A 27867-nucleotide genomic window follows, 5' to 3' on the forward strand; every position below is an offset into this window, starting at 1 on the left:
GGGTAAATACGCTTTTCAATGAAACTCTTTGATGCCGACTTCGAGCACGTGGTATGTTCCACTCGATCTGTGTGCCCCTCGCTGAACCTCTTTGATGCCAGCTGGGGTCACTGGACATGCGCCAGTAAACAATTTGACGTGCTGAATTTGGCGGTTGCCTGAGGTCGCGTGACAGGTTGTTAATGTGGAAGCAACCACAAAGCGTTTGACCAATACTGGAGGGCCATGGCAAAACAAAGTGTAGATCACGAAATATTTTTTTTCTTTTCTTTGGTCTAATCATGCATAATTAGCGTGTAGACGTCATATTGGATGGGAAGTTTTCGTGGTTAGCGTCGGGGCAAAGGCTTGATGGATGTTAGGATGTATGAAGTGTCCCGAGTCATAATATTGTTGGAACACAACTTCCAAGGTGAGTAACAGTTATTAGCAGAGTGGTTTGCATTAAGCCACGCCGTCAGTGGCCCTCAAGATACTTTGCGTGACAGCCTGTCGAATAATGCACTTCTTCAGCGATTGAGTTACATAGGCTGCGTTGGCAGTCTGCCCGCTACATGGGCGTGAGGTCATTGGTATGGAGGTTGGAGGCCACGTATGGAGGTTTAACGGGACATAACTGGGACTTCATGCGTTGTGTGGCATGTGACGCCTACCGTCTCACATGTCCACACATCCGTTATGTGCATGTTGAAACAAAAAAGAAAACATGCGAGAATGACACGCCAGTTTTAGGAATCAGTACACCATCAGTTTATTTTTACCCCTTTTGAAGATTGTGCAAGTGCTACGGCAGGTGAGTCTGTTTCCTCCGCCGCAATCTTCAGCCTGCAATGCAACATCGAAACAATGAAATTAGCATATAACTTGCCTCTCTTGCACGCAGCAGCCACTGTATTGGAAATAGAGCTAGGATTTGTCATTACGCAAGGTGAGAAGTCATGTTCAATCACAACGCTCTAGCCTTAGCGTTCAGCAATAGGTGTAGGAAAGAGTAAACAGAGAATTACAGTAGTATTAAGCCTAACTCTGTCAGTGAACACAAATATGAAAAAACAAAAAACAACGAGAATTTATGTATAGAGAGAGTGAGCAGGCCAGTTAGCTGCCGTCACTCTTCAGTGAGCACTGTAGGAGACGCTCAACCTGATTTGTCGCGAGGCCTGAACAGCATTTCTTTTCTCAAATTTAAGCTTACCGCGTTGACACTCAGCGTCGGAGTATCGGGAAAAACTATGGTGCTGCTCTAATGCTGCACGAAAGTTGACGGCTTCTATAGGTGCGCAAGACTATAATTACACAAGGGGCAGTGCCGTGCCTCTGGAAGCTATATCACGTGGTCTCATAACGCCGAGTTAAGGAGAAGAGTGCGTCACAATGACGACGCGTGCTTACCGTGAAGAAATAGTCCAAAAACGTTTGCGCAATGTTTTACAAAGGTGTCGTATCGTCCATTTAGAAGTAAATGCGGACCTACGGATCCTAACTGAGGTCATGGGTCTTAGAGGCACGCAAAGAAAACGTGAATGGATCTGTTATGAAGATTAGTAAGGCAGTTCGGAGATTGCTGGCAGGAAAGTATAACAGCGCACAATCGGGGAAACACAATAGACTTTGCAGTTAGCTTCAGGTATAACACTGCTTCGGTCCTCCGGAATTTGTCCCCACAAGGCACGAAGCTTAACTGCTGAGAATGGATGCCGAAAAAAAGCATTAAGAGAACTAGCATGCTTGAAATCACTGCGGTACTTTGTACAATGAAACTCCTATATATATAATTTACTGTTTATAACTGTAGACCACGTTCCAATGTGCGCCAAACGCACTCACATCCACATACGGCACTTTCGGTGCTGGCTATTTAACCCACGACGGTCAAGAGTAATCCAGAGTCCCGCACTACTTCGTGTCCCGTGGGTTTTAAGGAGTCACCCTGGGATGTTAGGTCACCCTGGGATGTCTGCATTCAGAGCTGTCGTTGAGATATCTTGTCGACACTAGTCGGCCCATTATAAAAGTAAGCAGCTGTCTGCACGTGAAGACACTGAGGCTGAATGGGTCAGCCCAGAGTGGGAAATCCATAGTGTTCAGAATTAACCCGTAGCCATCCACTATCTTGACCCTCGCACATCGACTGTGCCGCCGCTGCAGCCAAACTCACCGGCGACGTATGGCAGCGGCGCGACGTACGGGTAGGCAGCAACCACGGGATGGTGCACCTTGTGCGAATACTGGTACGAAACGGCGGTGGGCGCTGCCAGCACGGGGGCCGGAGCTGCGTACACGGGTGCTGCCACCACGGGCGCATGGGCTAGAACTGGTGCTACGGCTCCGGCGTGAACCAGTGCGGTGCAGCAGGCGGCCAGGATGGTGAGTGCCAGGATCAGAGACTTCTGCGATGTAACGGCGTGCCAAGCGTGTGGAAGTTTGTATCGCAGGCAGATGCAGATGTCGATGCCTCAGAGTTGGCGGCACATACGCACTCGGGAGGATTGGCCAAAAAAATCCAAGCAGCTCAAAATAAAATAAAGAATAAATGTAAAACAATTCAAAAATATATTTGAGAATAGGTGAGTTAGTATACAAGAACGATAGATTGTTAATGATGAATGGACGAAAATTACGAATTCGGAAGAAGCAGGCAGTTTTACAAAAGTGATCTTTAGTTACATTATAACCTAACTATAATTTACATGTAGAATATTACAGTATGCGCGACAGATTGAAAGACTGCAGAAATGAGGAGAAAGACAAAAGAATGACATAAACTAATTACAAATGATGATGCAAAATGGAATAAGCAATTGAAAAGTATGAAAATTTAGCGATGCAGTTGTTTTGGTTCCCTGCTAAAGTTGTAAATTCCAATACAGGAGTGTCAGTGCCTGAAGCTTAGAGCATCTTCAATAGACAACACCATCCTTATCGTCATCATCACCACCATCATCATCTGCATGTAAACTGCAAGACGAGCGGTTGTCTGTGACCCAAGTTCCAACAATCGACAATTGCCCGTGCTTTGCTTATCAATTTCCCCAATCATATCACACAAAGTATGTTTTCCTCCGTAGGCCTCGACTGCGGTTGCCGACTCTTGGCACCCATTCTATTACTATAACACGCTACCAGTTATCATCTATATGCTAAACCCCTATTGCCGCTAAAGCTAGCCACAAATTAGATGTATGTGGCCGGAAATTTGATAAAAAGGCAATTGGTGTTCGATTATTAAAGAAATCACTTCGTGTTTATTATCAGAGAAATATTTTGATAGACGGGGTGAGCTTACCATTGTCGTTGTTTGTTGGTTTGCTGTCTATTCCTCAAGGAAGTAAGTTCCGCAGAAAGCTCTTCGGTTATGGCACGGAAGATGTGGTAGCGCTGAAGACCGAGAGATGCTACCGCCACTGGAATCTGCCGTCCTTATATACCCGAGCGACGCGTTCTCGGAGACGAAACCTTCTCGCCCCATATTATTCCGGCGTTCAGGCCGACCGCGCAATTAGGAAAGGAGCGTTGAAAAAAAAAGATCTTGGCGGACGGAGCTACTGGGGTACAGTTTCCCCTGCGTCAACCGGGGTGGGAGGTCACGCTTTCTCGCCCATCGAGGTCCGCGTACTACACAGCCAGCATTTCGTAATGACCACGCAGCAGTTTCTCGCCTAAATGTCAACATAGAAATTATGTAAGAGCGCGACGGCTTGACATAATACGGGTAAGGTATTACACTAAACAGTAAAACAAGCATTTTTGAACACCGTGTGCGAAGCCCTGATTAGCAGAGACACGAAAGTGCACACATGCGTCATCAGCTTCCCATCCAATAGTCCGAAATTATCCTACAGACTTAAGGTAATATCGAAAGTGGGCATTCCAGATTATTTACGTAGAATTTTTTTGGTCGTTTTGACCATGTCGGGGCCGAAAATGTCAGCCTACCGTGTGGTTACGCCATCGATGGCTCACCATAGCTGAAGCACCGAACCTTTTCTATCGCTTATGGCTAGGGGTGGCCTTCACGAGATCTTACTCGTTTCGCATTGGAATGGCCGACAACGCTCTCTGCAATGCCTGTCTTTGCGAGGAGACGCTGGAACACATTCTGTGCGACTGTCCTGAATATAATGTTCAGAGACAGTCCATGGCGTCCGTTCTAGCGCACCTTGACAATAGACCATTGTCAGTTGCAATCATTTTCACATATCGCCGACTGAAGACATCGCAGCTGAAGGCGACGAAGGGACTACTTCGGTTTATGAAGGATACGGGCTTGGACAAGCGGCTGTGACAGTGGTGTCACGTACCGCACAAGAGTGACAGACTGTAACCAACGATGTGTGTGCCGTGTTATGTGCCCTCTATCTCTTCTCCCCATCTTTCATCCCCCCCATCCCGCTTCCATGTGTAGGGTAGCAAACCGGTTAGGCTAAACTGGTTAACCTCCCTGCCTTCCTTCTCCACTTTTTCCTTCCTTCCTTCCTTCTCCCACTCAGGCTTTTAATTCTTATTTCTGCCCATGAGAGAAATTGAACTATAACTGCAAATAACTGCAAAAGTTTGGATTTGTTTGTAAAAAAAAGTTGTTAGTGATTGTTTAAAGAAATGCTAAATATAGCAACTATTCCCCCACACTAGAGAAATCAGTTTTATGATTATTACAAACATGCCCTGTGAAGCACGTGTAATCGTGACACATCGTTTCAGTCACCTTAGACATGCGGCGAAGGAAAAGAACATATTCCTTCGGCAGCCTTAGCTGAACATATGCGTATATGCCGCAGTGTTGTGTGCAAGACTATTACAAACGTTTGTCCAGACGCCCCCAATAACTTACGTATAAACTGCTGCATTGTTTTTTTTATTTGAAGAATATCAGTTTGTTCAACGGCTTCACCAAATGTGAAACTGCAGAAAATAAACTGCCGTTTTCTTACTGACTGTGCCGTTGCGCATAATATGATGAATTTCTTCCGGTCACCAGTTTAACATCTTCTACAATACCATAACGAGCTGAATAGTGCAACGTCGAGCGCTGCTTGGTGAAATGGCGTGGGGTGAAATTTTTATGTCCTTCCCTCGGGCAAATAAATGTGTCACTTCATCCAACATTATTTTCATAACAAAGATACAATAGTAACATTTCTGTGTTTCAAAGGTATCACAGCGCACAATGCCGGGTTTATATAGTTACAGCACGAAGTCATCAGACCCCACACATTCATTAAACGCAGTGCCTCCCCAGACACTCAAAACGGCCAAGAGCACCGAGTCAGCAGAGACCCGTGTTGTAGACGTAGATGTAGATCATTGGGCTACACTAGCATGTACCCACTCTGGGGATACGACTGAGAATTGGGTTAGACGAAGTAAAATGTCAAACAATAGAGCAAAATTTTATACCGGCTATGTTAGAAACAAAAGATAGAGATTGGAGAGCCTGAATGATTTTCTAACTATGAAATTCTAAAATTATCATAGAAATAAACCATTGAAATTCAATTCGGATGAAAGGAAAGGAGGCTTACAATTTGCTCAGAGTTTAAATGTCATTGATCCTAAAAGAAAATCTCGGATGACAGCGCTAACCTTCCCGTCACTGTGCCCAAGTGTAGAGGCAACAAGACATGCTGAAGAGTTAAGTTTAATCCAACAAGGCGGAGTGGTGTTGTTATGATTCGTTTCCTTACGCTAATAGCATGGTGAAAAGAAATTAAAATATTTGTTTTTAAGAGAGCTGTCAAGTTGTGCTCATGATGACAATGATGATTCTTTAGAGCACGGCAAGTGCCAGCAATGGGTGACTTACTAATTGGCTAGTTGTATGTACAGAAACGGCGGGCAAGAAAATTATGCGTAATTTAGAATTCAGGCCTTATCACTGAATGATTACATTTTAAAGGTTATTTTTCACCTCTTACGTGTACGACAATATCCTTAACAGCAACCTGAATTCTAGCAAAGCCTCTCTCCCTGAGCAACTGCAAAATATTTTCTTTTGCCACAGTTGACTCCCTTTTTGAAAAGCCATGAAATGTCCGGTGGTGTATTTTCTCTGTGAAAGAGGTCGCGGGATCGAAACCCGGCCACGGCGGCCGCATTTTGATGGAGGCGAAATGAGGAAACACCCGTGTGCTGAGATTTAGGTGCACGTTAAAGAACCCCAGATGGTCGAAATTTCCGGAGTCCTCCACTACGGCGTGCCTCATAATCAGAAAGTGTTTTTGGCACGTAAAACCCCATAATTTAATTTTTTTTTCTCTGTGAAAGGGTGAAGAGGGGCATTAGTCACACGCAAAAAAACATAAAGCTAGAGAGAAGAGTTTTCATTTTAAAGAGAATAAATGTGACTCATTTAAACAAATAAACAATAACCTCTTCGACAGTTTCCTTGGTTTTCGAGTCTCTCATCTATAGTGCATGTGATTCAATGCATTTTCATACTTTGCATGTTGGCTCCTTGCTTGATGCTCGGCCTCACACGAGTCGTTTGTGCACGCGGTAATAGTATTAAAGAACTTCTTATCACTAGAAAAGTGATATGACTACCAAAAAAATGAAGGTGTGCTGGTCCCCATTTTTACTGCAACACTGAGTGAAATAAATATCGCGGCGAAAGTGGAGCATTCAAGTGACGTCCGCAACGTAACTTTAATACTGCATCATATGGTACTCCTTTAAATGTATCTGACGATTATGTCATGAGACTTCGCCAATCCTGGCGGAGTGTCCAGGCTTGGACAATCTGTCCCAAAGAGCGAACATGTTCCTGGTACCGTTTCGTGGACATGATGATGATTTATTAGCATCCCTTTGAAACGGGGCGGTGAGAAATAGTCACCAAGCCTGCTTGATTTAATCAGGTATGGTATGGTATGGTATGAAAAACTTTATTTTGGTCCTGAGGGATCAGTTAATCAGGTATGCTTATACATGTTTTCCTTCTAGCATTTTGTATACATCTCCGTAATCTGTTTTTCTTCCTCTACATTTATCTGTCTACCTTGTACAGCTACCTATGCCGTAACGAATCCGGTCGTATCAATTTCTTCTCTTCTTTATTTTTTCACCAATACTCTAAATGTCTCTTCCTTATGTGGACTGCTGACATGTTGATGCTTCCGTCCACTCTAAATCCAAGCGCCTCTGCAAGGTTTGCGTTGCCTACGGGTCTCACTGTATGAGTTCCATTAGGATGTGCTGAGTCGTCTCCGGATGTTTGCTGCCGCAGACATATGTCTCATCTTGTTGCGAATGTTTGCTCCGGTTGACTGACTGGCGCGCAATATGAGATCAATATGCTAATACTCTTCATCACCAATGTATTGACAAATAAGTGCTCGAAGTTATTACGATGAAAAACAGTGATGACTAAAATAATAGTTTAATTGTCATTGCTTAAAGTGCATCACGATACCTTATTTTGTTGGGCCCGGGAAAAGGGCCTTTTGTGGTTGACTTTGTCGCCCACAGGTGACGAGGCGAGGCTTGTGTGTCGTTCGTGAAAAAGTGTGTTGGGCTTTCGAAACGTGGCGCCTTTGGAGAGGATCGCAACTGCTATCATCGAATAGCTCTGTCTTGGCACGAGTGTTCTGAGGCCGACCGAGCTTACTACCTGAGCTGCTGCAACATCATTCGCGGGTGGCTGTACCGACTATTGTCAAGTTGCGTAACCAGAAACATGAAAGACCCGTTGCATGTTGGCCTCCATGCCTTCCTCTGGTATACCTCACGCACACGCGGTCACGGGTGACGGCACACGGGGAGTGAATGCGTAACAGAACATGCATGCTATAACTCTTCCCGGTCCGTCCGCATTATGCTTGCGTAAAGACTGCGAACGGCTTCCGCGCGTCACTCCGCACGGAATAAATCACACGCACGTAGAAAGTGAGGTCACGATAAAAGCGACAGAAATGCAAAAAAAAAAAACCCGTCTCGTGTTACTTATGTTTTCCGCACTTCACCGAGAATCTAGAAAAAAAAAATACGAGAGAAGGTCGTTTTAAAGTCGATGTTCTTCACATGTGCCAAGCATCAGCTCGGTGACAAGTGTGATGCGAAGCCTCAGAAGATTCATTGGCCTTGCCAGCAAACGTCTCGCAACAGTCGAGATACCCGAAAGAATTGCGTTAAACGCATTGCCTAACGTTGAAAACCATTCTGTCTTGCATAGAGTGCGACGACTGTGTAAAAGCCACTTTCGCAAACGCATGTGTTCTTCTGAGCACTTAGTTATTGCGCAAAGTGATGTTGCAAAAAGTCAAGTTTGGTTATGCTGCTTTCTGAGGCATTCAGCAACGAACTTCGGCTGGGATTGCCCGTAAAGCTCGATATCTTTCCACTTGAGCACAGCCAAACGACACGTGTCGGGCTCATGAGAATTTCTCATTCAAAGACTACTCTAAAACGAAAATTAAATTTTGCAGTTTTACGTGCCAAATGACTGCAAGACTGGGCTGAAGATCTGTAAAAATAACGTTATATTAATTAAGTCATCAGTAGCTTGTTATTGACGCCCCTCGCTGTCATCGTCCTCGTTTTCACTGCAGTGAAAAACGTTGCCCCCGTCATCGCTACTATATTCTAAAAGGAACAGACAAGGATGGCGCTTGTCCTTGCTTGTTCTTTAATTTATTTCTTGTTAAAGAAGTCGTGCTGTTATACTTGAATCATGCCGAACCAATTGGCGCAATCATTGATGTTACTTAGGATGAACTTGCCTCATTTGGATAGCTTATATTTTTGCCAAAATCAGCAAACTTTGGCGAAGGCGCGTCCTTTCCATCGGCAAAGCTCTTTGCAATGCATGAACGCTTATGGTCTTTAGGTGTTCTTTCCCTGAAAATCCGTTTTAAAAAAAATCGGTGGCTGCTTAAGCTACGCCTTTAAGAGTGGAACGTGCGAGCATTCAAAGATCACTGACTGCTTCTCACACTTCCCGGCAACTGTCGCTTATGTAACCGTAATGTTTACCGGGAAGCGTTGGCGGCGAGCACTATGCACGGAGGAGAGCTTTCTGGTAGAAATGCGGCCTCTTACGTGGGCCGATCCCGGAGGTAGCGCACAGCCGCGCCAAACAAATAACATAATTTTGATGTGTCTATTATTGTTGCGCCCCTATAATATTTGCGCCAGAAAAGATTTAACATGAAAGGCATACGCTGTCAGTGCTTTGTTTCATGACATAAGTCTGTTGGCTGGCATTCTAAAAATTTCGAGAAATAGCTCTGCCAAGAATGCAGGACAAGGTATGAGCAACTTTAGTGACAGAATAGTGTGGCAATATAACCTGCATAAACCGCACGTCATATAGCAAGGCGTGGCATATACACATAGATAAATATGTACAGCATTTCTCGCTCCCGGACTATGCCACCGACACTGACACCGGATTTTCTGCGACTCGGGGCCCCTAACGCTGTCGCGGTTAAATGTTGCCTTAAAGTAAGCGTTACCACATGGCTGGCCATTGATTAGCTCGGTAACCTTCAGGAGTGCTGGCATGACTTCAGCATGAAACAAGGTGCGAGACGAGGCTGGTTGCTAATCCACGATGTTCACAGCGCGACAGAGGGCAAAGGACAGAAAGGCACGACGGACGACGCTTTGTTATCTGCACTGCTTTTCAGCTTCTCGTTCCGCAGCCGGCTCTTGACGCGCTCGCGCTTTTTTCGCGTGCAATGTGACGTATTATGCGTCCGTCGCGTCTTTCCATCTTCCGGCATTGCACTATCTTCGGGATCGGCCCATGTATCGGGAGTGCATAACGCCTCCTTTACCTCCATCGCGGCTGAACTGGCTGATGGCCATGCGTGGCCAGACCACAAAGAACGCCTGGTTGCAGCAAAGCGAATTCACGGTGCCCGCAAGGCATGGGACGACTACCAGGGCCGCACCTACTGTTTCTGGGCGGACTGCAGGGCAGCTATTTAATAACCGTTCTTGGGAAACTCTGCTCTTCATTTGCGACGCAACCTGCACACATAGTATTGTTTGAACACCTGGCGGCGTGTTGTAGGGCCTCGACGGGGAGGCCGGAAGCGGGACTTATGGCGCGAGGCCTAACGGCTGGTGCGCAAAGCGCCGCACTAAAAAAGTGCGCCTTCTTCTGACGCGGATCAGACGAAGACTGCGTTTATTCTAGCAGGGGGAAAGGGAACTCGGCGGGGTACACTTAAAATATTGGGCGTGGCGTGGCGCTAGTGATCAAAGCACTTCGAAACCGAAAGTGAGGGTACAACACGGCGCGTCATGAAATAACACCATCGGCACTACGCCAACCCCTAAACACGCGGCAGACCCCCACTGCTACTCTGACATGGCGTTCGACGCCAGCCGAGCTGCTGTGATAGCAAGCCAGGCAAGCTCGGTAGCACCATCTAGCCGCAGCATTTGCACCCGACAAGGTTTCGGCAGAGGGGCTCGCAGACCGCCCCGCTATATATAGACGCCAGATGTGGTCTGTACTTCCTGTGATGGGTGTCACACTCACTGCCACTCTCCGTCACTTCACCGTCTTCACAGCCCCAGATCCTGAAACCCCTTCTCAAACAGAGCTGTCGGTGGCGCGACCTTTAATCTCATCATCGCCTGGGTACCTGATGCCCTGACTCGTCCCATACTTGACGCGCAACCAGTACAGGCCTACGGCCTGTCCACGGGTGCCGGAAACGAGATACATGCGGACTCGTCAGAGCCACACCTACAAATTTCTCTGCAGTCATTGACACAATGCACGGCCGTTCGCCAAGCGCAGATTCAGTTCTAGATGAAGGGAGCCAAGGCGACCAACATGGACGAGGTAATCATTATCGAATAGCTGCCCGTGCTGCCCAAGCGCTCCTATCAGAAGGACATAAGAGAGCACCGATTTATGCAAAAACCTAACTCTCCCGTTTCCACCCCTCTAAAACTCGTACCTTCGTCTTACTTGATATAGCGGGCCCGGCGCTGTCTAATTGTTGTCCGGCTTCTGACAAGGAATCGCTCTTCATTGCACCCTCAGGCCGTGTTTCTTCAAGCTATGACTATTAGACTGCATCGGCGAGCCTTTATTCGACAGCCAAGCAGACGGATTCGCTGTTTGCGCGGCTCGTCACGGTAGCCGGCAGCTGTTCAGCATCAAGCATCTCTTGCCGCGCTTTCCCAAGTTCAATGGGATTAACGCCTGCGTGCCCTGCGACCATACCGAAACAGGCCGGGCCGCCCGCCGGAGACCGAGTGGCCGTGAAGACCCTCCGGAAAGATTCAGTGCGACAGAGTGTAAAGATGAAAGGCAGAGGGCACAGCGAGGGATGAAATGGGAGGGACGAGCCATATAGTAAGCGAAGAACTAAGCAATGCTGCGCACAAGACATTTGCATTGACGACCTCTTCTCCCCTAGTCATCAATCAAATGTGTGATGTGTGCGTATATATATGTGTGTGTGTGTGCGTGCGTGCATGCGTGTGTGCGTGCGTGCGTGTGTGCTTGTGTGCGTGTGTGCGTGTGCGTGCGTGTATTGTGTGTGTTGGATAATATACATTTATTTTACGCGTTTTGGTCAGGCGTAAATAAATTTGTTATGTTGTTCGACGAGAATTTTTTTTTTCACATAACCATGCAGTTGCCAAAAACTCCCATTTTCCCACTATATATATGGGGGGGGGGGTTGCAAAGGCTTTATGGCCTTCTTCCCATATGAGGGCTGATCGTAAATACCAGAGTGATATTCCAATCCTGGTACCCGAGCTCGCGCTATTAGCGCTCCTAACAATGTAGAGGCACAGAGGCTCACAGTAAGATAAAGTGATCAGCTGCACTCGAACAAGAGATCTCCCAGTCTGAAGCCAAGGTTTTGACTAGGGGACTTGTCTGTCATAGCAAATTGTTTCTCCAGTCTGACACATTTCTTGTTCGACCGCCGTTAATCACGATTACTGTGCCTGCGACTGTGTTAAAGTCGGCATTGCTTGTTGTTGTATCCTCCTTTTCTCTTGTTTATTGTTTCCAGAGTTGTTAGTTTGTCATAAGTGGCTCTTAAAAGGCTAACCTGCCCCTTTTTACGAGAAGCTTTAATTTATGGTAATTGCGGGAAGGCGAATGTAAGTATAGTATAACCTACAAAAAACAACCAGATATTTTTTCAAGCGAAGCTTGTATTGGCGCACAAGTTTCGGTGGTGTTGTGGTCACGCAAAAAAAAAAAGACCAGTTCCTCCCAGATCAGGTCAGCTGCGGGAAAGCGCGGTTTGAGGAGCTGACAGCTGCGCCGGCGCCGGAGCGTGAGTCATTAGCAAGGATTCCAGCTGCATAGGCGCGCGCTCACGCCATCCGCGCAACGAGCCGTTTCGTTTCCGTCGGGGCGAGAAAGGGCAGGAAAGGGTGTCGCGCGCGCTGCGCCGGCTTCGTTTCCGTTCAGTTCATTCTCGGAAAATGGATGGGACGGCCACGCGTTGTGCGTTTTCCCGAGGAACTGGCTGCCTTCGACGAGCGGCGGCGAGAACTCGCCCGTGAAAGGGCTCGCCGTCGGCGTACCGATCCAGCCGTTAGAGCCGCCTGAGCTCAAGCAATCCGACAACGAGAAGAAGATCCCAAGCTGAGGGAGCGGGAGGTCGAAGCAATCTCGCACCGTTACTTATCGGTAACTTCAATGTGACGAAGGTCAGGCGCACGCCGCACAAGCTGCGTGCGCCTGACCCCCTTTTCCGGTAGGGAAAGGATTGGTCTTTCTTTTTTCAGAAGTACGCTACTAGAATTAAAAATGTCATTCTCAGGTGTTCATTGGAAAAGTGCAGCAATCGTGGCTAAGCGTGGTTGCTTTGCGTGGCGAAGCTGCTGCTGCTAATGCTGTTGTAGTCGTCGTTGTTGTTGCGGGTGGAATAGGTGGTGGTCATAATATAATGTTTGCAATGACCTAACGTTCTATCTATGGCACAATAACATGTCTTTCTACATGCCTAGAGACGAATCGTGGTTGTTGTTTCTCCATGTATATGGTTTCCCGTGCAAACGGGAGGGAGATCGGCCAGGCTTCAGTGGAAAAGCTTAATTTGTTTTTATGTTTACCTAACTTCCCTTTCGTTTCTGCGGCACTACTCTGTGCTTTCTTTCGTGCCTTGTGACTAGACTTTATTTTTCAGTGTTTATTGTGTGGCACTCCATGCAAGCTCTCTATAACGTAATTGGGTGGCTTCAGATTATTTGTGGTGGATTTTAGCGTGTTAGCTTGGAAATTTAGCGTGTTAGACTTATTTACTAGTATGCGCTTTTAATATAACTGTCCATTAAGTGTTCTTTTTGTAATTTCTGTGACTTTCCAATGAATGTATTTGTATGTTGGCGCCACTTGTAGAACACCATCTCACATACATCGTCCTTTTTAAAAAATTCAGGCAAACCTACTCGTATACCTACGAACAATTTTTTTAAAGCGAAAGAAAAAAAGCAAGTATCGAAAGAACGCCCGGTGCATTTATTGAGTCGTATACAGATGAACTTTCAGTGTCGCTCTCGCTTGTACTTCATCTTGATCAGGTAGCACGCCAGGCATTCGTAACCTTCATGAAGCTGTGCTTGAATGGTAAGGATGCTTGTCCTCTGTAATTAACGACTCGGTTTGCAAAACGATGGTGTTTCTGTGTGCCAAATTTGTTCTAAAGCTTCTGATACATAGCAATGCATCAGCACACGCTAGAAAAAGGACACCATTTGATCGCAATCATGAAGGCAGATGCAGCAATTAAAATAGAAAATAGTTCGTACGCTTCTTTCTAAGATAATGGTTGAGTGAAAGCCGTTGTTAGCCTTCGAGATGAGCGATGGAGAACTATATAGCATGGCATCCAAAATGCGTGTCGTCCAGATAATGAAGAGTTCAAAGATGTTTTGTTCAATGGCTTCGAAAGGGGGCGGAGTGCACCCCACGCAGGGCATGCCCTCCTAGTTGAAGCCCTGATATTAGCCCTCCCAGATGTCTAGCGTTCTTCAGTTATGCGCTCTATGGAAATATAAATCACACTACGCAATTTAGAGGTTGATAGTATTACGGTACGTACTTTCTTCTGACGTAAAATCCTGCCACGAAACTTGTACACGAACTCGTAGTTGTATTTGCCAGGTTTTAAGGGACACTTTCCTTTCCACTGTCTTGTCAGGGTGCGCTCCTGCGACGTGGCTGGGTCGCACAACTTGTAGGTGCTTCAAAAAGAGAGAAAAAACAAGGTGTCTGCCCAGTGTCGGCGCTAAACAAGAGAACGTTGGTGTGCATGGTGGTTTAAATGATTTGCTGAATAACTGTACACTATATAATTCTATTCTGCCTCTTTCTCTCTTTTTCACGTTCATTATCCACTGATTTCGTATTTATTCATCTCGTGATTTGCGTGAAATTAGGTCAACCTTGCTTTCTTTAGCGTCGGCACTTGGCTGATCTTTACTGTTTCACATCATGAAGCCAGGTGGGCCATCTACCAAAAATAGTGTACTCTATGGTGCACTACCATTATTTTCGACTATACTGGCTCTCATTACACCCGTATCGCTATTTTACCTACTCTGCGAGTAATTTTCATTTCTTGTCTCCTGTCTTTAATGCTTCCCCCTATGAGCCCTATATTTTGATATCTCTCGCGACTCGCTACGACTCTCTGGAGGCACGAAAGGGTCGTTTTTTTTCTCTCTCTCTGGAAGTTGTTACAAGATACCCAGAACCTAGATTCATCAAACCCCTGGGTTGTCAGCATAGAAGACCTCGTCTTAGGATATCCTTCCCGTATGTATGCCAATCTGAGCAGCTGATACATCAGAGACAGCGAAGCTGTATATGCGAATTCTCCCAGCTTTCGAAAGTACTCGGGGCCTTCGTACTGGCTGTTCTTAGTAATGATTCACCATCCGACTCTCTTGTACCTTTGTCACTATTCGGGGGTTCTAAGAGTGCCTGCCTAGATTAGCGTGAGGGCAAGTCACTGGACAACTCGAATTCTCAGTTGTCGATTAACTCGCCCTCACGCTATGATCTGCTATTTTGCATGAATTTAAGTTTAACACCGTGCTTGCGGGCATCCCCCCACCCCGCAATTTTGCCCCTACTATATCTGAAGTGGCTGCCACTCAAGACATGTCGATTCCCCCGCAAAGGAACGGTAGCATCTGTGCAGACTACGGAGAACAATGTGATTTTGCTACAGAAGCGACAGGAGGCAGCACCGTTCGGTTGCAATGGAATCGACATCCTTTTAGTGACAGCACTGCAGACGACGCCGACTTCGAATTTATTGTCGACGAAAGTGGTAAGCACTGCCCGCAAAGATGTATAAAATTTGCGTTCGAAATTTGAGCGTATATCAGCCAAACGGTTTAGCAGGAACAGTCATATGCTCTTGGTACTGCGATGCCAGTCAAAACATGGATGCCACTACAACTCAATGTTCGCGACATCTGCCAGGACTGCAGTAAATACCGTGTTTTCACCATTGTCGTGACAGATGGCGCCACTGTTTTGCTGCAACGGAATCATGTTTCTTAAGCGGGATAGGCGCATACGACATCCACTTCGGAATTTTTGCCGACGAAACTAATATGTCATGCCCAGCAAACTTCGTAATGGACTGAACTTCATGCAGATGGCAGCTGTATGCGAATTTTGAACAGATATCAGCCAGCGGATCATCAGGAACACTACTGTATACCTAGCGCACCTATTTTTTGCAACAGTCAGTGCGAAACATAGTACAAGTAAACGCCCATGAAATACGCTTTGCATTTATCATCCGTAACTCACCACGATTTTCTATTTGCACACTGATAGCTGTACATGTCTTCGTCCGTTATGTAGAAATGCAGCAGCGGGTTGTTGCGCAAGACCTTCGTCAGCTCGACGCTGACGGTGACGTTCCGGTAGTCGTCAGCCAGGGACTTCGAGGATACCATCACGCTGACTTTGGCCACGTAGCGTTTGCTACGCATGGGTGGATCCAACCCTGGCGCCAAAGTGCAAAAAGAAATATGTCCGTTAGTTTTTGAGAATCTGCCACATCACCGGACAGTTTCCTGAGATCGGTTGATCGCGAGTTGTGAGCACGAGAATACCATCACGGCTGCTTTTTCGTCAGTCAGAGGCGTTGTACCGCCGGCTTCGACTGAACATCATAGAGAAAGACATTCAACAAGAGCGCACACTCCCATAGAGCCCAGCGGCCGAATAAAGCCCCTTAAACTTCGTAAAGTAGTAACACTTTCCTCCTCCGCCTTCACTCCGCCTCGTTTCTCCTCTCTTTCACGCTTCCTCCTCGACCGTGGCGCCGCCTACACTGCTCGAGCGTAGCAACGGCGCCAACATGCGCTCCTCGCCACTCGGTAGACGCTTCTCGATTGAAAATGGCGCTGATGCATGGCGCGAAGGCCCACGTGATGCTATTAGGCCAATAGCGACGCGGCGTCGGCCTCGGCCAAAGCGCGCAAGAAGGAGGCGGCATTCTTTACAAATTTTAAGGGTCTTTACGGCCGAATTGACTGTGGCCACGGAGGAAGGAAACTAAGGAGAGGCCCTACCCCCTCCGCGCGCTAGGAGAAAAGTGTGGCGGAAATGACGTAGTAGGTTCTCATTTTTTTGCTGCTGTTTTATTTTTTTTTTTGTTGTATGGCCACGCCTTTTGGGCCACAATGGCGGCGTTGTTATGGTCTTGAGCGCTTACACGTGTTGCTCTGGTAGGTTTCGGGCCGTGGCAAAGGCACTGAGTGGGCGGGTTTGCGTTAGTCACCGTGTCTTGTTGCGCTGTGTTACTTGCACCGCGCTCTGCCAGATGTTGCGCGAGCGCGCGCGCTCCGCGCGCCACACCACGCGCAGCGCGGCGTGGTTTCGCGAAAGATGTAAACAAGAGAGGAGGGTGGCCCAAAAGGCGGAGCATCGCCATGAGCAACGCCAAATTCCGGCTTCACTTTTGCTTCACAAAGAGTGACGTCAGGGCCTCTCCTTAGTTTCCTTCCTCCGTGACTGTGGCGGACCGAGCGGATGGTGTTAACTCCTTCCGGTATCGGTTTTGGTGGCGCGAGTTTTGAACGCTAGCTGGCACGCGCTACGCCGGCTGCGCTACTCGGCGTTTTCTTTTTTCTTTTCTTTTTTGCTTCTGCTGCTCAGTCAAGCGCAGTGTTTGTGTGCAATCGTTTATTTCATTAAAATGATTGCAAGCTATCTTTACAAGCCTCCATCGAATCTGTGCCACGCGCAATTTCATAAAGTAGACGCAAAACGCCATGTAAATGAGGAAATGTTTATTTCGCTCTATGTAAATGCTCGTCCGGGCTTTTTGTGCGTTCACCCAACGTTGCGACACCAGGTAAGCAGCAGCAGTTCTAGTACGAAGCTGCACCGGACCGGCATCAGCTGAAAAAAAATTACAAGCCTGTGTCATTTTGGTATTTAGCCCTTATATGAATACTACGTGTAGAGGGAAAACTTGCGAAAATGGTGAAGTCGCGACATTACAAACAAAAGCAATTCGCTTTTACATACATGGCGTCGAAAATACCTGACTCATTCCAAGCCGTACTACAATTTATGAAAAAAACATGTAATTTCCAAGCATTCCCCCATTCCCGGCCATTATTTTCTGTACTTTAAGAACACAAATGCACGGGCGACTGTGCGTCTCCAAAACAACTTGGCCTCAGCCGACGCGATTGTACGCTACATCCACAGAGGTGGCCACAAGAAAGGCTGTATGTCAGACCATGCTACACGCTCGCAGAAGGCCTTTTACTCGCAATCAAGACAAATGTGTAGATGCAAAGCGTCTTTTCAGTCGTTCAGAAGTCAGAATTTTCAAGTTCTTGGTTTTTGAGCTGCTTGGCATTATCTTTTTTTTTTTTGCGTCCTGCTGGCGCAAGCAACACACTCCCGTGTTATCACTCTCGCCAATCGCTCGTCGCGTCTGCGACAAGCGTGAGTACAGAAAGAAGGTATATGTTGCCGGGCCATAGAAAGCGTCACAAACTATAAGATTCAGTACACGCCAAACTAACTGCCACCATGACCAGCTTGCTTTCTTGCTGCGTCACAACCCCAGGCGCGGCGAGCATGCCTCAAAAGGTATTCCAAAAAGTAGCTAAATTAATTACAATAATTTTGAGGGTCAGCGAATGCGTCACGAACTTGCCTTAGTAAGATTCAGTACACGCGAAACTAACGGCTGCACACGGCCTAGCTGCTTTAAGCTAACTGCGTCACAACACCGGGCGCGGCCACTGTGCTTGAAAAGTACCCCAAAACGTTACGAAACTAGTTATAATAATGTCCGGGGTCAGAGAAAGCGCCAAAACTTGTCCCGGTAAGATTTAGTACACGCGAAACTGCGTCCCACGGCCGAGGGGCTTTCCGTCACAAAGCCAGGTGCAGCGAGCGCGCCCAAAAAACTACCGAAATAAGTTATGATAATGTTTGGGCTCCTAGAAAGTGTGGCAAACACCTCCCAGTAAGAGTAATTAACTTAAATTAACTAGGCCTGGGTGGTGGAACTGTTTTTCGCGAACTGCGTCACTATATAGGTTCGGTTTTGTGCAGTAAGCCTAAGTGTGCTTGAAATGCGTCGCGGACTGTCAAACGAAATTCCTCACCTTGCTGCAGTCCAGTGGTGCAGTGGTGCCATCTCGAAATGCAGAAGGAACGCGAGAAAAAACCGGGGACTCAACAAACGAGCTACATTCAAAAGAGACGGGTCGCCGAGCAGGCGAGCTTCACATGCGCAGCTGGCCTCGCTCGCTTCTGTGGCATGTCTGGCGAATGACGCATGCATATGGCACGTCTGGCGTGTCGCTAGCTTGTTGCTAGGTAACGCAAGGAAAATGAGTCTCAAATTATAAGTTCATTTATACGCAAACCTGCTTAGTTTTAGCCGGAAAGAATAAAAGAATGAAATATCTGTAAGTTCATTTCACTTATTTTTTCTTTCGATGCTCGCGTCAACTAACGGATGGTGTTGACACTAGGCGTGACGTGTTTCCTGCTGCAAGCCTTTGCCGAATGTCCCCTCTTGTTGAATGTCTTTCTCTATGGTAGCATTCCCGAAGACAGTGAGATGGAGAGAGTAGGGGGGAGAGGAGGGCCGGGGTGAGGGTTCATCAGCCCAGAAAGTCGCAGGCCCACAAAGACAGTACCGGAAGGCTACTCACGTACCGGAAAGCAAATCACGTATGTTAATGTGTACGACGCGGCTTAAGGGTTTATCGTGACCATATACGTACTTCACTAAAACCCTACGGGCAGACGTGAACCCATTGTTTCAATGAACGCAGAGTGGACGAAGTGATACTGAGCCTAGCCAACGCTGCGCACTGCGTAGCGTGATTGCCTGCCACAGGGACTCCACTCTGCACGTCTTAAACGACCTCTATAGCCACACACCATCAAAACATATTTATTGCTTCCACGTTCACACTCCCACTGCCAGTCGCCAAGTTTCCACCGGGTTCAGATCCCACGTAAGCAGCTTTACCTGACAGAAAGAATTGCTAGTAATTGCGTCCGTCATCGATTGAGAAGTGTAGATGCCTCCGCAAGGAAGGTCTGCAGTGCAACGAATTCGCACAACAGACATAGAGACGGGGGTGTGTGTCCGCATGAAAGCTTGGCAGGATGGCACAGAAATTACGTTGAACTGGCTGCACGTGTAAACAATGACAACACTTTCGCGTCGGAATGATGCAGTGTTGTAGATTTTGTCATTCTTGCCGACCAAGATCGCCGGTGGCTTAGAAGTAGGCTTCAGTAGAGTGAGGTGGTCGGTATGAAAGGTACATTGGAACAACACTTGGTGAAAACATGTTGAAATGGCCCGCGGCAACGTACAATCAATAAAAAAAATGAGATTAGCGTTATGAATAGCTTCTTTTACAGGGAGATTCCTGCATTAAAAACGACCCACGCAGTGCGTACAATAATTGCAAACGGGTGTATGGGTTTATACGGGAGCAGGCAAGACTTGATACAGGATGCCACATGATAATATGGAACCATGAATATCGCTCATACGAAGCGGCGAATACGAACTTTTCGAATAGTCTGACCATTGTGTCAAGCCACCATGATTAAATCCTGTTATGTACCCTTGCACTGGTCTACTGCTGCGTTGAAAGTGCGGCTCTCCTCTTCAGCATCGCTATAGGGGGTGTCTTCTGGATCACTCTCATCGCTTGTCTCTGTAGCTGAGACAAGCGCGAGTAAACCGAACAAGATTGCGATACGAAACAACATTTGCAGCACAGGGTCTGGGTACGTCGTAAACAGCTTTATTTACGCGCCTTCTCAAAGTGTGTTTCTCGTTTTAATTGCCTGCAACAGTTATAGCACGTCTACAATAACAGACCCGTTTTTTAACACGATAGCCGCAAACTAATTTCCTTTCTTCTTCTAGGCGCTCCTTTGTGGCAGGCGTAGCGGGAGAGATATTACGACTCAACTTGCATTTTAGTTTATCTTACAGCTCAAAATAAAACAGAACATTTGCTCACTCAACACATGTATATGAGGAGCAAAACATGCAAGAATGAAGGAAGTAACAGTACTTGGGCACTGACATAGTTTAGAATGGTGTCGTGGGCTCAATATTTTCTGATGAACAGGAAGGAAGGAAGGAAAAACTTTATTGCTCTATTTACAGCTTTCAGCGGCTAACAGAGGTCTTCATGTTTTACTGAACTCTCCGTCGTCTCGAGTGGTCGGCGCCCCTATTCCAGAGCACCGCTGAGCCTGGCCACTTTGAGAGCGTGTTGCACCAATCCTTTTTGGACTGTGAGCACGCCGCTGCTGAGCTGCCACTCACAGCTCCCAGTGTTCCGCCCTGGGCTTTTTTTTTCTTTGTGGAAAGAGAAGTTATTTCTGCACTCCCATGTGATGTATATAATGTTGGGATGGCCCCACCCCATGGGCATGTGTCCCTGTATTGACTGGGAAACATTTTATGTAGGATGTGTAGAGTGGAGAATGTTCCTGTCTGCAGCGTTCGCCAGCCGACTGCTTCGTGTTGTGTTAAAGACGGGTGGAGTGGTGTATATATTATCCTTTTGCCTCTTTGATGGTTAGTATTTCCGCGTACGTTGGTTCCACCGTCATAGTGGTATCCGGGTCCATTGACTGTCCCACTCGGTATGTGAGCTCGGGAGATAGACTGATGAACAGGACAATCACAAAAGGCTACGCGCAAGTTGCCATTGTGCTTGTTCCGAAGACATTTACTGACAATTAGTATACAGAAGGTACCAATCGCGCAAACATGTCGAAAAGCATTGCAACCGCTCTGGAAGTGAGAAAGAAAATTGTGCCGATGCAACGAACATCTTGGAACCTGTGCGAAGCGAAGCTATTCTGAAGCGGTTAATCAAATGCTACGAACTCGCCCATTTCGTTCCTGCGTCTTTGGCGTAAAAGGAGCTACCACACGCGCATGCGCCCTCGTACAATCGAGCTACGCAATGGGACACAAGTGGCGACCATCGCGTATCGCTAGTTCGCCGTGGCACGATAGAAGTATGCGTCCAGTTGAGGCCTAATGGTTAGAGCATGTGGCTGCTGCTCTGGGGGACCGAGGTCAATTCCGCCATCAAACACGTAGTTGACATTCTTTTTTTTAGTGTGAGAATGGTGTCCAAGACTTGTGCGCGCCAGCAGGAACCAGGCGGCGTGCGCAAATCTTGGAGGCCATCGTATGCACAGTTCGCAAAGGCAGCAGCAGCACCCAGCAGCCGCGATCAGCAAATTCCGGGAAGGCTCGCAAAGACAGCTTCGCTTTAAATGTCCCAGGAGCGTGGTAACCTCTTACAGTTCGTTTGTTCTGTGCAGGAACATTCGGAACTGAGCTGTAGGTATAGATGCGAGAAATACGGGAGTGTCGCTATCGCTATTACGGGAGCGATATCTTTCGAAAAGTCGGCTCCCACTGATCGGCTTTATTGTTCCGTTCAGCGGCAAGTATGAACATACACGTCTTGCGAAAGCATGTCCTTTATTTCGTCATCCAGTGACAGCTGCTCAGTGACGTGCAAAGCCGGATGCTGAGACTTGGTGCTCCACAAGTGAGGTTGGTGCCAGGGCATGACGAGCGATGTAGGTAATTTGTTTCGTGAGTTTACTAGTGGCCTGTGGGCCTCACCGTCGCAGACAGGCGAAAGCACCCTACAAGCTCACCACCGTTGATGACGTTTGCTCTTATGAGTACAGCGCGGCCCTGAAACCAAACATTAAGTAAATAGTTGTGAACTAGTGAATTAGTCAACTAGCGAACTAGCAACAAATTATCGTTTGGTAAAGTTTCGGAAAGCGGCCGCTTTTAGCAACGTCGCTCTCGTTGAGACACTTTTCTTCATTCATGTTCAAATGTTAACCAACAGTCTGAAAGCCATTTGCGTGTACTCCCGTTGTTTCTCTTTAAAGCTAGTCACTGCAACGCAACCACTTCAAACGCTTTAACGTCGTTGCATTGCCGGTACTTTCATAATACGTGATAACACGACCTCCGCGACCGGGTGACGCACGTACCACGCACGTTGAGAACATCTTGACTCGGTCCCACATCATTTATTTGCTCCTTTCTTGCTTTCTGCCCTTTTTGCCACGTTGAATTCAAGCGTCACCAAGGTTGCTTGTAATGCATATTTGTGTGGGTGTACTTGCATGTTCCCACCCTGCGAAGGCATTGTGAATGATCGCACTATCTATAAATAAATAAACAAAAATCAGAGGCCTTGATCAGAGCTTCGAACGACCAGTTCCATTCAGCGCGCTCGTAATGACGACTCGGTCCGCATAGCCTTATAACGCAGTTGGCATTTTTGGGAACTTCACCGAGTTTGCGGTACGTATGTTCGCTTGTCCTTGGCTAACCTCCTGCACGCCAATCGTCAGTCAGTGGGTACTCCATGGTCTAATGGGTGTATAGCATGGAGCTGCTGTGTCGAGGAAACCGGGCTCGAAACAAACCACCGGACAAACTTGGGGTCACTAGGTGCACGCATTGGTTATGTGCCCGCTCTTCAATGAACCTCTCTGACGTCAAGATGGGTGACTGGGTATGTGCCTCTGGATATGTGCCGGTCTTGAGGGACAGGAAGAAAATACGGTTCTTTAAAAGGTGAAAAATATTAAAGCTGAAATTAAATTTTAAATACGCAGGTCCGCGCGTCATGTAACACATCGTCAAATGTGGCGCATAAATAGCTGAATAAAAAGTATTGGATGACGTTTGAGTCCTAAGCGCCTACCCAGAATGGCTAAATCAAATCAAACCAGATCAATTTATTCGGACATTAACATGTCTGAACGTGAACATGAAAAGTGCATGCATCCGCGCTCTCAAATAATTTACATACATAACTATAAACTCTCCACAGATTTTAAGTACGCATTGCGTCGTTTTATACAGACTGATCTTTTTTATACGCTGCAGAGACTATCTTTAAACCGGCACTCAATGAATTATTCCGACAGAGTCCTTCACGAGCATGCTGCTTTATCTCTGCTTCCTCTTCCCTCTCAACAGAGTATAAGGCTAAATGTCTATTACCTCACGCCGACCTTTCTGCGTTTCCTCAATAAATTCGCGTCCCTCCCTCTCTTTTTCTTTCTCTCTCTCTCTCTCTCTCTCTCTCTCTCTCTCTTTGTGGGTTGAATACGTTTTAATAAATATCCCAGGCAGGTTGTCTGTAGTAATTTATTGACACTGAAGCGCAAGACGTGTGAAGGCTCATCATTTCCAGCATTTCGAGTTCATTCGCTGTCTATAGACACAATATAGTACGCTCATTTTTCTATGCATTTACATATAAAATTTGAGCAATACGTTTACACGTCTTCGACACCTTCTATGTAAACTTATGTCAGGGCAGTCCGGACCTCGTTCTTTCTCGTTTGAGTTTACCTTGAGGGTATTCCAGGCAGTTTGAGTCAGCTTATAATGGAGGTAGCCCGTGAACAGGCCCGGCGGCACAGGGCACTCGCTTCTCCATGCGCTGGCGATCTGCACCTCTATTTCGTTTCGGGCGTAGCACAAATTGTACGAGCTGAAGTATACAGAGAAATTAAACAAATTGTCAGGATCGCTAAAGTCGCTTCTTTAAACTTCTTTAAACAAGTGCGCGCTCTGTATACTGTAATGGACCCGTATTACCGACCGACCGACCGACCGACTCACTCACTCACTCACTCACTCACTCACTCACTCATTCAAAAAACGAAAGAGGGGTAGTGGCCGTCATGCCTCCTCCTTTCCCGGTATAGACGTATAGACAACGAAAGCTGGCACAAGCCCGGCACAGTGCTGTTGTAACTAGTAGGCGAGGAGGAAATAGAGAGGAGGGGAAACTATTTGCTGCACCTTCGTAGCTTGAGACGCTTGTGGCGAAGGTGCTGCGGTAAGGAGGTATAGAGATAAACGGAAAGAACTGAATGAGAAACGGAGGGGAAAAAAAAAGGAACTGCGCCCAGGAACAAGTATGGTCTTTTGTAGCTGCAGACAATGTGTGAGTAGGTTAGGCCGCTTCCATGGCAGCCATTTTCCACGTAGCGTCCAAATACGCCTATTAGGTGGAGACCTATAGGTGGATAGACCTATTAGGGTGGTTGGGGACAAACACCCTTCGTCAAGCGTTGAGGACCCATAACAACCGAGCACCTAGCCGGAAGTGCGCTTGTGCCTATTTTACCTGTGCTGCTTGTGAGGTCATGCATATTGACAGCGTCTGTACGGGACTAATGCGTATTTTGTCTATAAACATAGCAACATACGTTTCTCAGGAAACCAAATAGTCAAGCTAACTCGTTTTGAGAACTTTCTCCACACGCAGACAGCCCACGCATGCGGATTGCAAGGAAATCCATAAAGTAATATGACCTGCATAGAGGCAGTTCGGCGACGAACTTCAAAAAGGAAAGCTTTGCTAATCGTTTCTTTAGCCAATGAATTACCTTTGCTCGCCAAATAAATGTGTTTAAAGTACCAAAGTATTAAACTGATTCAGAGTTGCTGTTTAGCGTTCCTTCAAGCTACCCTTAAGCACACATTGTCGCCTTACCATGATCCGACTTCGTCGATGCAGGGAATGTGGGGACCACCGGCGATGGACATGATTACGTCAAGGAGCGGATTGTCCCGCAGCCTCTGCGTAAACTCGACGGTGTAGTTCACAGACATGACCTTGTCCACCGTGGCGTTCGTGATCACCACATCGGTCACGTATACCATCTCGCTGTCTGGAAGAGTGCGACTATAAGACGCGTCGCAATCACCAGCAAGAAATACTTCGTTACTCTCGCTAGCCCTCTCATCGCGCCTATCATGGTCAAAGAACGTGCCCGATACTAAGCCACCTTTAGTCTTACCACTTCTCGCCACCTCCCTTATATTGAGCGGTGCATAAAGCGGGGCGGCAGGTTCATTACTCTTCTACCTAGACCGCTGGTTGATATTGTCTCACATTTCACACAACGCTTCTGTTACTACCCTTGAGAGCGTTGCTTGCTTGTCTCCTTTAAAATAGAGAATGAGTGCGCGTCGTCAGGGCCAATGTCATTTAAACAAATGTTGATATTCATGCAGAGGTATGGTGCCGCAATCTCTGATACCTATGTTAAAAGGCGCGTTTCACCATACAGGCGACAGATGGCACCACCCTTTCGTTGCAATGAAATTGGCATCTTTTAAGGGCGTCACCACAGAAAACTCGCACCTCGGCTTTATTTCGAATAAAACCGGCATTTAATGCTCTCAGATCTTGTGTGAAACGGAACCCATTGCAAAATGAGCGTTATTCGTACAAAATGTTCACAAATTCGAACATTACATGCGAAATTTAAATGGAAATTAACTAGCGCTTGAGCAGCGCAAGTCATCTATACTTTATGTTCCTATTTAGGCAACAGGGAGTAGATATCTCCCATGCGTCACTATACATTACTGCGACTGCTATTGAAAACTCGAAACGGAGTTGTTCATGCCCGTCCGACCGTTGTTTCCGTTCATAATTATTGTTAAGCTGCCGCCCCGATTCCGTAGTCATCGTTATTTTGTGTTGGAGCATCTAACTGTTTAGGTCTCTTGAATTGTGCACTGAGAGCTAAAAGGATGCCAGCTTTGACCCTTGTGCGTCAGACTCGCTACTCACCGGGCCTCCTAGATTGGTAAGCACAGCGTATTGATGATTTCCTGCTTTTCGGTCACAAGATCCTCCGGAATGCGCAGATGCCTTTTTTTTTCTATAGGCCGTTAAAAACTCAAAACTAGGTTCACAGTCTATATCGTCCGTCACTCCCTTCAAGTTGCTGTCGCTAAAAGGAAGCTTCAAGTCGCCAGCTCCTATCTAAATACACGGAAATTGATTGAGAAATCATTCTCCTCGGCCATTGATTATGTTTGTTGCATTTAAAGTGAGTTGAACTCTCATAACTACACGAAGCGAATTTTTCATTTATGCCATTGTTCCCGTGGAAAGATTTCAGAACTTCCCGCAATTGTAGAAAACTGAAGTATCAAGGTTACAACTATGTAATCAAGCAATAAATATACATTAGACTTCTAAACGAGAAACTAATAGCACACCTAAGTGGGACAGCGCTGATGTATTATGTTTTTATCGAAACATGCCCATAATTTATTCCCAACGTTCCAAGGAATAATTCATTGATGAACATAAAACCTGGTTTGAGCAACCTTGGCGGTGAAATGGTATAGCATCTACTTTGCACATACCGCAGCAATAAACGTATAGCCTACATCCACGTAATTATATATGGAACATCAGGTGACGGTGAAAATTTGCCTGGAGTGTCCATATAATTGCTATCGCGTTAAAGTTTACGCACGTCGGTGCCCACCGGAATCCGAGCTCGTACCTCTGCTGCAATTTACAGCGGGCAAGTGGAAGCGCTTACCACTGCCCTGTGGCAGCTTTGGCGCTTGCTACTTTACGTGAGGATTTGCTACCTCCCCCCCCCCCCCCGATTCTGAAAGTAGCGATGTGTGTGCATGCATTTCAAAAGCCATGATAGACAGTACCGCAATTGAGGCGTTGTGTGCATCTCAAAGATCTTGTTTTTGACAAATGTATCTGCTAATTACCTCTTGCACCCTCTATTGCGATAGCTGACTTAATTCGGTACTTGCATGTTCTCGGTCACTTCACTTAATCCTAAGCAGTAATCTTATAATCTAAGCGTCTGGCTTTATTGCGATCTTAGTCTCCCTTTTCCTCACAGTGAAAAACAGTCGTTATTCATCCTAAAACCCCCAAAACCAGCAGTAAGCACTCTGGTCGAGGATGCCATGCGGTTGTAATCGTAACGCCTCCTATGACTCCTTCAGGAGCTCGCATCTTTTCTTTCAACGCTTGTTACTTAAACAGCCGTTACAAGCCTTCATATATTTTTTTACAAGAAGCGCCTGGAACATAGCTCCCCTTGATGTAATGCATCGCCGTAAATTGGCAGTAACTGCCGCTTACCAAAACAGTAATTAATGGTTGGCGATTGGGTCCACCCATGACACAAAATTAGGAGAGCCAAAATGCAGAGTCCTGCGACACACATTTGCTTCGCCGCTAATATAACCCCGCAGTTTCTGTTTCTTTCTTTTTTTTTCCCTTTGCAATAGAATGCTTTGACGCATGTGCAACAGCCATAAAAATGATGAATGCAGCCTCTTCGTCTTTATAGAGCAATGCCGCCATCTACGCGGTTCTGAGTGCATGCCGGCCAATGTGTTCGTTTCAGCACACACATGCTGCCAGCTGGCCCCATCTGACGACAGAAGTTGGAAATGGCTCGCTTAGTAGCGCTTGAACTCGCAAGAGGCGCGCGCGCGTGCAATGGAGGAAAAGGTCACGAAAGGTGGCAACCAAGTACATGTT

General features: G+C 46.7%; 2 protein-coding genes and 1 long non-coding RNA gene across 3 annotated transcripts; all 3 read right to left on the reverse strand.

The window, feature by feature from the left end:
* Positions 1-726: 726 nt before the first annotated feature.
* Positions 727-20260, reverse strand: LOC126544784 (uncharacterized). The gene is made up of 5 exons (XM_055077835.1): positions 20080-20260; positions 15761-15959; positions 14034-14175; positions 2159-2390; positions 727-825 (listed from the first exon to the last, which is right to left on the reverse strand). Exons 1-5 carry the CDS (start codon positions 20225-20227, stop codon positions 821-823), a joined length of 726 nt encoding a protein of 241 aa, XP_054933810.1. The 5' UTR covers positions 20228-20260; the 3' UTR covers positions 727-820.
* Positions 17236-20016, reverse strand: LOC129387961 (uncharacterized). The gene is made up of 2 exons (XR_008615105.1): positions 18592-20016; positions 17236-17362 (listed from the first exon to the last, which is right to left on the reverse strand). It is a non-coding gene; the product is annotated as an uncharacterized lncRNA (long non-coding RNA).
* A 1650-nt stretch (positions 20261-21910) lies between the features above and the next one.
* LOC126544781 (uncharacterized) lies at positions 21911-27716 on the reverse strand. The gene is made up of 4 exons (XM_050192254.3): positions 27463-27716; positions 25039-25216; positions 23886-24027; positions 21911-22196 (listed from the first exon to the last, which is right to left on the reverse strand). Exons 1-4 carry the CDS (start codon positions 27545-27547, stop codon positions 22101-22103), a joined length of 501 nt encoding a protein of 166 aa, XP_050048211.1. The 5' UTR covers positions 27548-27716; the 3' UTR covers positions 21911-22100.
* Between the last annotated feature and the right edge of the window lie 151 nt (positions 27717-27867).

The sequence above is a fragment of the Dermacentor andersoni genome, chromosome 10 (assembly GCF_023375885.2).
Source record: "Dermacentor andersoni chromosome 10, qqDerAnde1_hic_scaffold, whole genome shotgun sequence".
Taxonomy (NCBI): domain Eukaryota; kingdom Metazoa; phylum Arthropoda; class Arachnida; order Ixodida; family Ixodidae; genus Dermacentor; species Dermacentor andersoni.